This window comes from Urocitellus parryii, chromosome 13 (assembly GCF_045843805.1).
Source record: "Urocitellus parryii isolate mUroPar1 chromosome 13, mUroPar1.hap1, whole genome shotgun sequence".
NCBI classification, from domain to species: domain Eukaryota; kingdom Metazoa; phylum Chordata; class Mammalia; order Rodentia; family Sciuridae; genus Urocitellus; species Urocitellus parryii.
In genome coordinates this window covers 13767252-13780389 of record NC_135543.1, presented here as the reverse complement: position 1 = coordinate 13780389, position 13138 = coordinate 13767252, and the positions used below count along the sequence as shown (strand labels likewise).

Below are 13138 nucleotides of genomic sequence, written 5' to 3'. Positions count from 1 at the left end.
TAAAACAACAAATTTGAAAAAAATGTAGTTTCCTAGAACTGAAAAAGCACCTCAACTAAAAGCCAGCCCCCTAGACTCCTTTTTCCATTATGTTTGATTTGCTTAGTTGTACTCATGATCTCATTATCTGGCTGCTAAAGTAGCTTGTCTCAGTCTTTACTGAAAACAAGCTTATGCATTTATTAATTATACCATATTATATTTGAATATTTTTATAGCCAACATAGTTCTCCATACAGGTGGTTTTAGTTGATCTTATTTGATCCTACAGCTACAACCATATAACATAAACAGGACATGTATTGCTTCCCCAAGTTTTATAGATGTAGAAACCAGGACTCACAGAGGCTGTAACTTACCCATCTGATTCTTATTAATGCTCTTTCCTGTTTACTCCTAGAGAAATCTTTCTTTATTTATAATTTTAGTTTTCATTCTATTAAAATGTTAAGGTTTCTGGGCTGGGGTGTGGCTCAGTGGCAGAGTGCTTTGCCTAGCTTGTGTGAGGCACTGGGTTCGTTTCTCGGCACCACGTATCAATAAATTAAAAATAAAATTAAAGGTTCATTGAAAACTAAAAAAAATAAATATCTTTTTTAAAAATGTTAAGGTTTCTGTTGCAATTGCAGATGCTTAGAAAAGCTGAAAGAATGATTTCTGAATGTGGTTTATGGTTTTATTAGATGACTTTATTTTTTAAAGAACCTTAGCTATACAGCAGAATGCCATATGTTCTGCCAATATTTTTATACATAGTGTATTTCAGTACATCAGTAAGGCACTGTGGCTTTTAATTTTTACAATGGTAATTTTTTTCCAGTGCGAATCCTGCTTACCATGAGTTGCTGTTAACTGTTTTGTGGTATGGTGTTGTCCATACTTCAGCACTTGTAAGGTGTACTGCTGCTAGAATGTTTGAGGTATGTTAATATGTGTCTTTGTTGATTCCAAGTAGAGGGAGAGGGGGAAATTTTTTTAAGTGCTTTGTATACCATGTTGATATGTATTTTATGGCATTGAACACTGTCTAGTTGTGTACTGTGTGATGGGGCAGAACTTTAGCTTTGACATATTTTCTAGCCTTATTGGTTCCTTAAATGTTATTCTCAGTTCTAGTTCTCAAATTATTTTAAATCTTATTTTAATTTCAGTCTTATATAAATCTTTCTGATTCTACTTTTCTACTTATTGAAGTAAATGTCTAGTTAAATAAACTAAAATAACCTGGGTATCTTTCAAGTTATGGATTCATTAGTAGCATTAAAAAATCAATTATTATAATTATGGAAATATTTGATTTATTCATTACTTCAACTTGACTATTCCTTCTTCACATGTTTTATCTGGAATAATATCCCTATACATTAACTGCCAATAGACTTAAAAATAAAGAGGAGATTGTTCACATAATTTACCTTGATTTTATGAAATTGCCACCTACTCAAGTTTGAAAATTGAAATATCTATCTGTTGTACCCATCAGGTAGCAAATTACAACATAGCCAAGTATATTCTTATAGAGAGACATTTTTAGAACTTCAGTCAAGGACTCAAGTTGGTTTAGTCTTTCTTGATGCTTTTGTCTTACCATAGTCAGGCTTCCTGGGTTCAGTTTCCACCTCTGCCACCTGGTGATCTTATAAATTACTTTGGCAAATTTGAACTTCTTCATATCTGAATTTCGTGATCTACACAATGAAGACAGTAATAAAAGTGTTCATCTCAAAGGACCGTTGTTAATATTAAATGAGTTAAATGCTTGAAAGCTACTAATACAGTGTCTGGAATATAAGAGCATATAATAAATGTTAATTATCATTATAGTTTTTATATTCACACTATTACTTCACAAAATAATAGTGCAGGGAATATATATATACTTATCCAGACTTATCTCTAATATTCATGGGATTCTTTAAGCATTTATTTCCATAAGAATTAAATATTTTTGAATTTCATAATTTCACCACAATTTAAGACAAATTGCAGTCAAAAGTATAGAATAAGGATATACTTAAAATATTTTCCTTCTAAATTTTTTAAGATATACTATTCTAAAAATTTACTATTCTAAAAATATACCTTCTAAAAATTTTAGGGCTGGGATTGTAGCTTAGTGGCAGAGCACTTGCCTACCACGTGTGAGCACTTGCCTCAGCAGTACCACATAAAATAAATAAATAAAATAAAAGTATTCTGCTTAAAATAAATAAATAAAATGAATAAGAATTTTAATATATAAATTAGATCCATGACATCTAAAGAAAATCCCATTGTATGAGGAAGTTGAAAATTCTCTATTATTCCATCAGTTGTTTTACATATTTGATTAAAAATCTGTAATCCAGGGCTCTTTGTCCAGGTGAATGCTAAAATAACTATTTGGTTTTATGTCTAGTACAAATTGGTTCTGGTTACAAGGAATTTTGATCTTTCAGCATGCTGAAAGATCATTGTAGAAAAAATGAAAGACATTGTAGAAAAGTCTCTCTTCACTCTCATCTTCCCCCTCTAAAGAAAAAAGAAGTAACCTTTTAAATGAAGAGCTGTCTCTTTAATATGTTCCCCTCATGGGATTTTATTCTAAGACCAAAAAGCTAATTGTTTTTCTTAAACCCTTGCTTTCTAAAATGTATGTAGGCACTATTGAAACATTTATATATAAATAAAATATTTTATATATATTATATATATATAAATAAAAATAATTTAAATAAATAAACTGAAACATCCCTTGTTTTTGTTTTGTTTTTCAGCCTTGTTTCTTATATGTAGCTATTGTCTGATCTGTGTCAGTACTGGTCTGAAAACTGTATCCAAACTTAAGCAGTTTTCAGTGTCTTCTCCGGTTGATTATGAACTTCTCAGTCTAGTTTGAGAGTCTTTCAAAATTCATTTATGAGGGCTGGGGCTATAGCTCAGTTTTACAGCACTTGCCTTGTATGTGTGAGGCACTGGGTTCAATCCTCAGGACCACATAAAAATAAATAAATAAAGATATTGTGTCCATCCACAATTAAAAAAAAAATTTAATAAATTCATGATAAAGATTTTACAGGTCATGGTAATACACCTATCAGTAGGAGAAATTAAAGGTCCTTTTTCTTTAGTGATCCTTATTTTAAACAAAATTGTATTAAATACAGTTCATGAGACTTCTTTTGATATTAATGCTTTATAATGAGAGTTATGGCTGATTCCCCTCAAAATGAATTCTATCAAGATGACAACATAAAAGGAGACTTAAAATAACTAAAAAATACGTGAGAGCAAAAACTCTTGAGGAGAAGGTGAAAAATGGTTATATCTGGAACCTAGTATAAAGTACTGAAGTCAAACAAGAAATTAGCCTAGTTTTTAGATGGTAAGGCACAAGGGGAAACCTAATCAGTTATATTGTTCTCGTTGTTAAATAAGAGCCCATGTCTTACCTTTTTAAAAGGGGAACGTGGCGTCTGGGATTGTGGCTTAGTGGTAGAGTGCTCGCCTAGCATGCACGGGGCCCTGGGTTCGATCCTCAGCACCACGTAAAAATAAATGAATGGAATAAAGGTATTGTTTCCAACTATAACTAAAAAAAAAAAAATATTAAAAAAAGGGGAACATACTGTGTGAGTCTTACTGTGATGCATTAGATTTTCTAAATGATGCAGTAAAAAACCTCTTTCATATAAGTGTTTTTATTGTATCAATCATAAGGAAATCAAGAAGGCATGGACATTAAGTCAGATAAGACAGAATCCATTTTCTAGCTCCACTATTTATTGGCTCTAAATGCCTGGATAAATAACTTCTCCAAGCCTCAATTTCTTCAACTGCTAATATGCTGATAATAATGTACTTGCCTTATATAAAAATCAAATGGTATATTGCTTGTGAAGTGCATAATAATAACTGATAATTCTTTACTTTCTGATTTTCTAGTTTAAGAAATTGAACTTAATCTCAGAGCAGCACAAAGTTAAACTTGTCCCCTAGATTATCCTCTTTTTTAATATTTTTAGTGGGCACAAGAGCAGATATTTCAAGATATACTTTATGGATTCAAAATCTGAGCTATCTTAGTTATAAGATGATACAGAGAGAAGAAGGTTTTCTTTAATAGTATTTGAACTTTCTTCTCCTGTTTCTTTATACCTGACATCTATAACTAAGGTAATAACAAAAGTTCCTTTGTTGTTTATTCCTAATCATCTGTGGTTTTATATAAAAATTACTTCAGAATTTAGAAGTAGATTCTAAAATGAATTCAGTTGGTAAGTGGAAACAGATTATTCAAAATTAAGTATCTTCACGTAAAGTGAGGTATGCTCTCATGTGTTGCATAGGGGTGTTCACATATGCACATAATGATTTCTGTTATTAAAAATTCCATGGCATCTTGATCTTCTGTGAGGACTAGTTCCATTATTAGGTGAACAGACTGATTCGCATTTAGGATTAAAAATGCTTACACTCTGAAGTTGAAAAGAGGGTTTCCCTTCTGTATTAACCTCAAATTTAGTAATCTTTATAAAACAATAAATGCATACTGCTCAGTATGGTTCTGTTTTGCAAATTAGTTTTATCTAATAAATGATTATTTTAATATATTCTGATTATGTTTATTTGAAAATTTATTCAAGATTTTAGAGAAATATAAAACAAAGAACTGTTTAAAAGTTAGCTACCAAACTTTTAAAAATTAATTTCATTTTCCAAATACATCACAAATCATATTATTGAAGTAGTTATAATAATTAAGTTTTCGTTTGTTTCTTGAATGCAAATTCTTTATCATATAAGTATATTATGTGAAAATCAATAGTCAACGGTCCTTTGAGTTAAATATTGCCATTTTCAGATAATAAAACTGAGTTTCAAGAGATAATGTAATATATCTACCACTACAAGCTAACAAATGGAGAACTGGAGTCTGAACCCAGAGCTGATTCTCAAGTATATTACTCTAGAAGTATTATGTTGCATTATGCTCTATACCTCTAAAGAGAAAGCTCTGTGATTTAAAAGGTTGAGAATTTCCCTATGTGTTTTTTAAATTTACTTACTATAGAACAATCATAAGCAGTTTAATCATGGCTGTTAGACATTTCAGTTTGGTTTAAAAACAGTTCAATTTGTACCATATCGGTCATAATTAAACCACACCAGATTTCCTTTGAGAATTTAACCATAACACCTTGTGTGTGTCCTCTAAGTTCAATTTTCTTTTCCTCTTACATTGTATTTTAATTGAACATGGAAGTTACATAGACTATTTGACCAAAAGTACACTGCCATTCAATCAATGATGAAATTTCTTTTCATAGCTGCTAGGCTATTTAAGCTTTTATTTTCTTGCTAAGCATTCTCTGCCTTTGTAAAGCACTCTAGTAGCTATATTTGCTTAGCTTCTAATTTTGGTTTTGCTTTATGTTTTCTCTCTTTCTCTTGGTTGTCCCTTTCTTCTTCCCGTGACACTGTATTTGCTCTTTTCGTGCATCACCTGTGAATACCCCCTGTGCTGACCAATCAGCTGTTGGTGAAGGGGGTGAATGAAACTCTGGTAGCTCAGAGGGTTGTTCCTGCTCTCATTACACTCTCCAGTGACCCTGAAATGTAAGTGTCATCCCTGCCTTTTACGTTCAGCATCCCTTTCAAAAATGTGCCTGTCAGGAAATAGCCATCAGCTTTAGAATTCATTGTAGAAGCTCTTTGAAATAATAATACTGGCTGGGCTTGGTGGCTCAGGCCTATAATCCCAACAACTCAGAGGCTGAGGTAGGCTGAAGAAGGAGAATTGCAAGTTCAAGGCCAGTCTTTGAAATTTAGTGAAATTGTGTCTCAAAAAAATACTGTTTTTAAAGGCTAGGGGTGTAGATTAGTGGTAGAACACCCCTTGATTTAATTCTCAGTACCACAAAAATAATAATAGTAGTAACATTACTGGATTATGCTTATTTGATTTTTAAGCTTTATCATGTTACTGTTCATACATCATTTTTTTAAAAGCGAACCCTCACAGTAAGACTAATTTGGAGGCCGTGTATTGGCAAAAAACATATCAGTAGTATTAGTATTCAGTTAACATTTTCAAACATAAAATGTGCTGATGGACTATTTCTTCCAAGCCAAGAAAGGATGCTCTGCTAATCTCACTAACAGGTTGTTACCAGTAAGTGTAGTGGCATGAACCAAAGGCTTAACATTTTAATGTCTCATGTGAGTGACTAAACCAAGAAAGGCCAGTGAGTCTGCCTGCCCATCCTCAGTCACAGCTAACCCAGTTCTCATTCCAGTTTACCAAACCATTTTTTATTGCATGTTGACTGGTTTACAGCTGACTCTTCGAGGCATGAGTGAAGCGTTAGTTGACAAGCGGGTTGCTCCGGCCCTTGTTACCTTGTCCAGTGATCCTGAATTGTGAGTTTCACAGACTGCGACCTTAAGTTATCCTGCCTGTCTTTTTGAGCATTCTTCTTGGTCTGCTTTTTAAAATTTTTAATTTGTCATTGCTAGAGACTAATACAGTATTTTTACCTACTGTGATTCACATTTTATTAATACTTACTTTGTATCTCAAAGAAAGTTTCAGTTTCTTTCTTTTTTAATTTCTAACAGCTCTGTCAGGATTGCCACAATTCCAGCTTTTGGCACTATTATGGAAACAGTTATTCAAAGAGAGGTAGGAAATCACCAAAATGTACTTATATATGTGTATCTCATTGAGGTGATGGTGACACATTACCACACGTGTCCCCATTGATAGGGGCAGAAGGATTATACCTTTTATGTTATTTCTTAGTTGTGGGCAGAGGAGTATCTCATATTTGAAAGCATAGCCTAACTTAATAATAGGCATATCCCCGTATCCTTAGGAACTAGTCCATATTCCATATGTCCAGTCTTCTCAACTAATTAATTAATTAATAGGCCAACCTCAGGTGTTCCAAGTCTAACTGGATATTGGAGTTTTGAGTAAGCTTTCAAATCAAGCCTAACTCCAAAGCCTTATATTTTCTAGTAGACTTTTAGCCAAACTGTGTAAATTCTTGATTGCAAGTTTGCACAGATTTGAAAATTATTTTACAAGGTAACAGTAGGAACACAAATCTATTTTATAAATGAACAACAGAAAGCACCTGTATTCTGATAACTATGTCATTGATGCTACCAATCTGGTATCATCTTAATACTACATCTGTCATTAGTGATTCAAGAGAATACCAAAGCTTTCCTCCCTAAAGGTGTATTTTGAAACTGTGATTCCATTTCAAGTTTTTTAGATTCTGTCTGTAACATTAACTGTAGGACACATCTCAAAATTAGTATCAGAGGTTTATTATTTGTTATCATATTGGACATGTCTTTACACAAATGAAAAGCCCTCTGGATTAGAAAATAAATTACTTGTGGATATAGTCCCCGGTCACTTAAATGTAAATAATGCTTTTCATTTAATGACATTTTACCAAAAAAAAGAAAAATTTAATATAATTTCTTTGTCATAAAGATTAAAATTAAGTAATTTGGTTAGAAATATTTTTAATTTTTCTTGGTGAAGCAACAGAAAAAAAAACATCATTCTGCAACACTTGCAGTCTTGGCAGAATTTCAACATATTCTTAAATCCTAAAATAAAAATGTCTTAGGGAAATATGAGTAAGATATAAGTCATTAATGACTCATTGCTTTCAGAAGGTGGATGATTGGGTAACTCATACTGTGACTTAAGAGTTATCATTTTGATACAAAATCATAAATTTAACCATCTTTGCCCTAGTTACAGGGTTTTTTCCTTTTGATTTTACATTTTGTCAGGGAATATTTTTATTTTTTAAAAAAAAGAATTAATAAGAATAAAAAATGTGAAAGCTTTTCTGAGCTAAAAGACTACATAAGTATTTTATTATATCCAAATGTCTAATTTCATGGGGTTATAAATTGTTTGAACTTACTGCTGTAAGCTATGTTTAGTATGTATATCTTTCATTTTAACAACAGTATTCATTTTTAATATTCTATAAAATGACAATATAATATCCAATTTTAAGTTACTAGAAAGAGTGAAAATGCAGTTGGCTTCTTTCCTGGAAGATCCTCAGTATCAAGATCAACATTCTTTGCATACAGAGATCATAAAAACATTTGGTAGAGTTGGGCCTAATGCAGAACCCAGGTTCCGAGATGAGTGTAAGTTGCATTTTTCTACCTTTTTTCCTGAATTGTCAGATCAAAGCCAGAAGCTTCTCTGAGGATTTGTCACATGTTAAATAAAGCCTTGACTGCATTTTATCTTTTGTGTGTTGAAAACTGAACTCAAAACAAGTTATTTATTATGAATCCAATGTATTAATTTGACATCATAAGGTGCTAATTTATCCATGTTTGAGGAATATAGAAAATTTCAGTACATATTTAGACAGAAAGACATACACATATCCACACATGTGTATATGCATACCATTCAAGTTCTATTAACTATTAACTGCATGAATGCTTTATTCCACAAAACCCCCCACACCCCTATTCCTTACTATATGTTATATTATCATATATTCGGTACATAGTATATATTTGGTATACTATATATCAGTTGCTCTAATACATATGAAAAGTGACTCTAAACTTCATTATTATAGAATCATTTCTTAATTATAGCTAATTGCAAAATACTGTGCTGCCTTGTATTTTTGAGGGTTTTATTATTCATAGGGAAATTTTGTATTTCTAGATAAATTTTTTATTTTTAGTTTTAGGTGGATGCAACATCTTTATTTTATTTTTATGTGGTGCTGAGGATCAAACCCAGTGCCTCAACAATGCTTGATGAGCACTCTACCACTGAGCCACAACCCCAGCCCCTCTAGACATGATCTTATGAAAGCTATGCATTTCTCCAACTTAGCGTGTTGTCAGCATGACACACCACTTTGTTTTAATACAGTTTGTTGATCCGCTAAATGATCTGCATGATTATCTGCTAACACATTTTCTCCAGTTTCTCTTTTTTTTACAGTGGTCCTCAACCTTTATGACAACAGTTTCTTTTGGTAGCTTCAGTCCATCTAGAAATTATTTCTCCAGAAACACATCAGTTATCATTGTTAATCGTTAGCCCTTAATTTTAGCAGTTTGTCATGACTTAGAAAGGGCCACAGGTTCAACCACTTAATAATCAACTTGGTTTCTAATACAGAGTTGGATTCTCCAGTAAAGTAGTTTTTGCAAATTCAGCCTGATATTATTTCTTACCATTTTTAAGATAAGAGTAATCAGAAAGTATTAAGTCAGTATTGAGGCTGCAGGGTCCAAAACATATGTTGAGGGAGGACACCACACTTCAGAAATGGTCTTTTCACTGTGCAAGTGTATTCATAGTTAACCGACCAACAGAAAAAGCATTGGTATTTTAGTTTTGCAATAGGGCTAGACCCACATGTGGTAACATCAAATTGACAGATGATTTTAGTAGGAGCTCTGAGGTACTTTGACTTCATTGAGGCTGTAATTACTCTTAGGCAAAGAGAAACTCCTGTCTTCTGGATTAAGGAGATAGTATAAATAGTATTGGGTCTTTAGGTTATACTGTGACACTGAGTTAAAAACCTCTCGAGCATGATCTAACCTTTGTATGTACATTCAAAAGGAGAACTGTTGATCATCTATGAAGGATCAGTCTGGATTCCTATACTTTTGTTAGATCATTGGAGTCTTTTTTCTCAGTCATTCTAGGTCTACAATTATTTCTCAAAGCAAACATAGTGTCTGTATCTTAATTTTGAAGAACTTTAAAAAATAATCATACTACTTCATATGACAGATTATTTATAGAGTAGATACATACCTATTATATTTGTAGGATTTGCATAACAAGGAACTTTTTTCTCATAGTAGCCCTAAATTAACAGTTAAAAATGGGCTTAAGAAAAAAAATGAGCTTAAGAGAAGATTTAGGGTAGAAATTCCCACTGCTTGGGGCTCGGGCTGGGACTGGGGCTCATCTAGCGCTCTTCTAGCGAGGCGCTGGGTTCGATCCTCAGCACCACATAAAAATAAATAAAATAAAGGTATTGTGTCCAACTACAACTAAAAATATATATATTTTTTTTTAAAAAGAAATTCCCACTGCTTTAGTAGATCTAGTAAACCATTGGCCGTGACATCTCCTTTAACTTATCATATACCTGCAAATACATTTTCATACAATCTTTCACGTTTTAATATAATCAGAATGGTTTTTAAGATAAAAATCTCTCCCCACCTTCACTGGATTTATTGTCCAGTGAAGTGGCGTATTTAACTGTACTCAAGCAATTCCCTTTTGGAGTTTAGAGGAAGAATGGAGAATTTGGGAGTGGTAATGTCTTCCTTGGAGAGTAGCATTTTAGGTATGTAGATTATTTGTCCCTCTACTTCTTAACTAATAGAGGACATTAGTTCTTTCATTAGCCTTTGTTTTTCTAACTTTTAGTTATCTCGGGAACTTTGGTTCTGATTTTTAAGAACCTTTTTTTTTTATCTGAAACCCTATGGAGTTAGTTTGTTTTTAGTTATTTTACTTTGTAAGGTTTTCTAAAAATATTCAGTGATATCCTGGAAATTTGCTAGAGGGTCAATTTTCCATTACAAATTAGTTTTTTTTTTTTCTTGGTTCCTTATTTCACATCTGAGCACATTTATTTAAAAAGAGGAAAAGATTTCCTTTACTTTTACTGCCAGATCTACCCTAGAATATTTTTTGAAGTTTTCTGAAATATAGTTTTATGAATTCTCTTGTTGATTTATCTTTATTTTAGTTGTGATTTTTAAATCTTTGTCCAATCTGCCCTGAAGAAGACAATTTTACAGTTGTTTTATGTTATGTATTTCCTATTCTTTTTCCCTGTGAAGATTAATTTTAGAATTATGCTCACCTAGGCTACTAAACCTTTTCTTAGTCTTTAGTATCCTACTGCTTTTAACCATTTAAATCCATCTGATGTATTAAAATTAAGTAATTAGAACAGATGAGGTAGCCCAGGATAATACAAGTACAGTGAAATCTTGGATTCTATAGTACATTTTTATGTTCCTGAGAATTAAGAGGATCCTTATGTAAAGCCTTTAACTAACTCTACTTTAAAGTTTAAATTAACTTCTATAGATTTATCTTTTAGTCAAGCATTTTTAAGGAATATTATACAGTATGATCATTGTATTTTTTAGAAAAACTGAGGAAAGGTCAAAGACTAGGAACAATAAAAGGGCTATGCATGATTAGATCAAATGGCAAGAAAGGTAAGTTTCAGAAGGTTGGGTTAGAAGTGAACTATACCCTTTGGGAGAACCTAAGCCATCTCTCCTAAGAATCCTAGTTTTAGTGGGAAATGGTATTCAGAAAACACAGTCTTGGGCACTATGGATTGCTCATTGCAACTGCATAGGTTATTATTTCTTCAGTCATTGCTTTTAGTTTATTTTTTTTTAATTTTTAGTTGTAGTTGGACATAATACGTTTATTTTATTTATTTTTATGTGGTGCTGAGGATTGAACCCAGAGCCTTACGTACTAGGCAAGCACTCTACCGCTAAGCTACAACCCCAGCCCTCCCCACCATTGCTTTTACTTTAGTAGTAGGCTATCTGTATTTATGAAGCTTTACATTATTCTATAAGGGTATTGAACCCTCAGAACTTAAAAATTCAGGCACCAGTGCCATTTGACATTATTTTTTATGAAGCATTTTAGAAACTAAAGGTAATAATATTATTAGGGAGTAAAATAACATTATTGAAAAAAAATTGTGAGTTATTGAGAAAATAATAAGTATATTATAACAATAATAATATTTTTATTAAAAAGCTTGTTTGTAAGGACAAATAACACAAGATATAGGTTGTTCATATTTGTGTGTGTATGTGTGTGTGTGTTTCTTTTTTCAAAATTGGGAAAATGAATTACAGTGAGCCAAAATCACCCACATGCATCCCCATAACTAGTTAATAATTACAGTAGTAAATAATCTATTTCTCCCAAATCCCAGATCACTTTTTGTTTTTAAAAACATACTTTCTTCCTAGTAAGAAAAAGAAAGCATAGAATGTTGATAATCTTTTGAAAGCATCCATCAGTAAATAGAATTTTAGAAATTAAAATGGTAAATCTTTTGTAAAGTATGAGGGTTTCATATGCGTGTTTGGGATAAAAATGTAACAATTTCTTTTTTCTTTTTCAGTCGTTATACCACATTTGCATAAGTTAGCCTTGGTGAACAACTTACAAATTGTGGATTCTAAAAGACTGGACATTGCTACCCATCTTTTTGAAGCCTACAGTGCACTTTCATGTTGTTGTATCCTTGCTTTATCAAAGTGTATCTACCTTTTTGTAACCAGTTTTACAATGAACCTTAGCTTCAACTTATTAATATGTAGAAAATTGAAATTTTTATTTTCCTTTGTCCACTTCTTTTTTACAGTTGTTTTATAATTTTAAAAATAACTTAAAATTCTGTTTATATTTCTACCTTTTTAAAATAATAAGTTTCTTAGACCGAATTTTATTATGTTAATCAGCTGTGTAACAGAGCAAAAAATAAAGCCAGAATGAATTATAGTCGAGAGACTTCCATTTATCAAAAGACTGCCTTATATATGTCCTGGCAGTTAAGTTTTTCAGTGAATATTTAATTGTTGGTATCCGGTGAATTTCTCTGACAGAGGAATCACTCATTGGAAAAGTACAGGGACAATTAGGAGAAAACTTAGATCATATAAGCCCACATCAACTCTATATTGTAAATAAATAAGCTAAGGCTTAAAGATGATAGTGACTTATTCTCTTTTTATAGTTAAAAGCAAAACTGTGACCAGAACAAAGAACTTTAGTCATTCTCCCCCAACTCCCATTAAATATTCTCTTTACTATCCTATGCCTAGTAAAATAAAAACTAAGAGGAAGTAAAGATGGGCAAAATGAATACCAACTTCCTGGCTTTTATTGAAAGGCAGAAGAGTTCAAAAAAGGAAATAAGAGATTGAAAAAAGTGGAATGTTGAATATTCAAATAGAAAAATCTGCACACTAGACACAGAATCAGAGAATTATGATATAGAGGAATTGGAAAAATGATAAGAGGTTCCTGGAAAAAATAGCAAAAAGGAAGTTTCAGGTTTAT

The 13138-nt window shown here is 32.0% G+C and overlaps 1 protein-coding gene across 5 annotated transcripts in view; it reads left to right on the top strand.

Annotated features, from left to right (window-relative positions):
* Positions 1-13138, top strand: part of Relch (RAB11 binding and LisH domain, coiled-coil and HEAT repeat containing) — a 105683-nt gene that overhangs the window by 79546 nt on the left and 12999 nt on the right. For 4 of the 5 annotated variants that reach the window (XM_026404641.2, XM_026404644.2, XM_026404639.2 and 1 more), the window contains 5 exons: positions 821-920; positions 5516-5598; positions 6601-6664; positions 8034-8172; positions 12198-12314. In XM_026404641.2, the coding sequence (XP_026260426.2) occupies positions 821-920; positions 5516-5598; positions 6601-6664; positions 8034-8172; positions 12198-12314 (503 nt within the window). Of the gene's footprint in view, positions 1-820; positions 921-5515; positions 5599-6319; positions 6403-6600; positions 6665-8033; positions 8173-12197; positions 12315-13138 lie in introns of all 5 variants that reach the window. The other variant, XM_077792173.1, reaches the window with a different exon arrangement.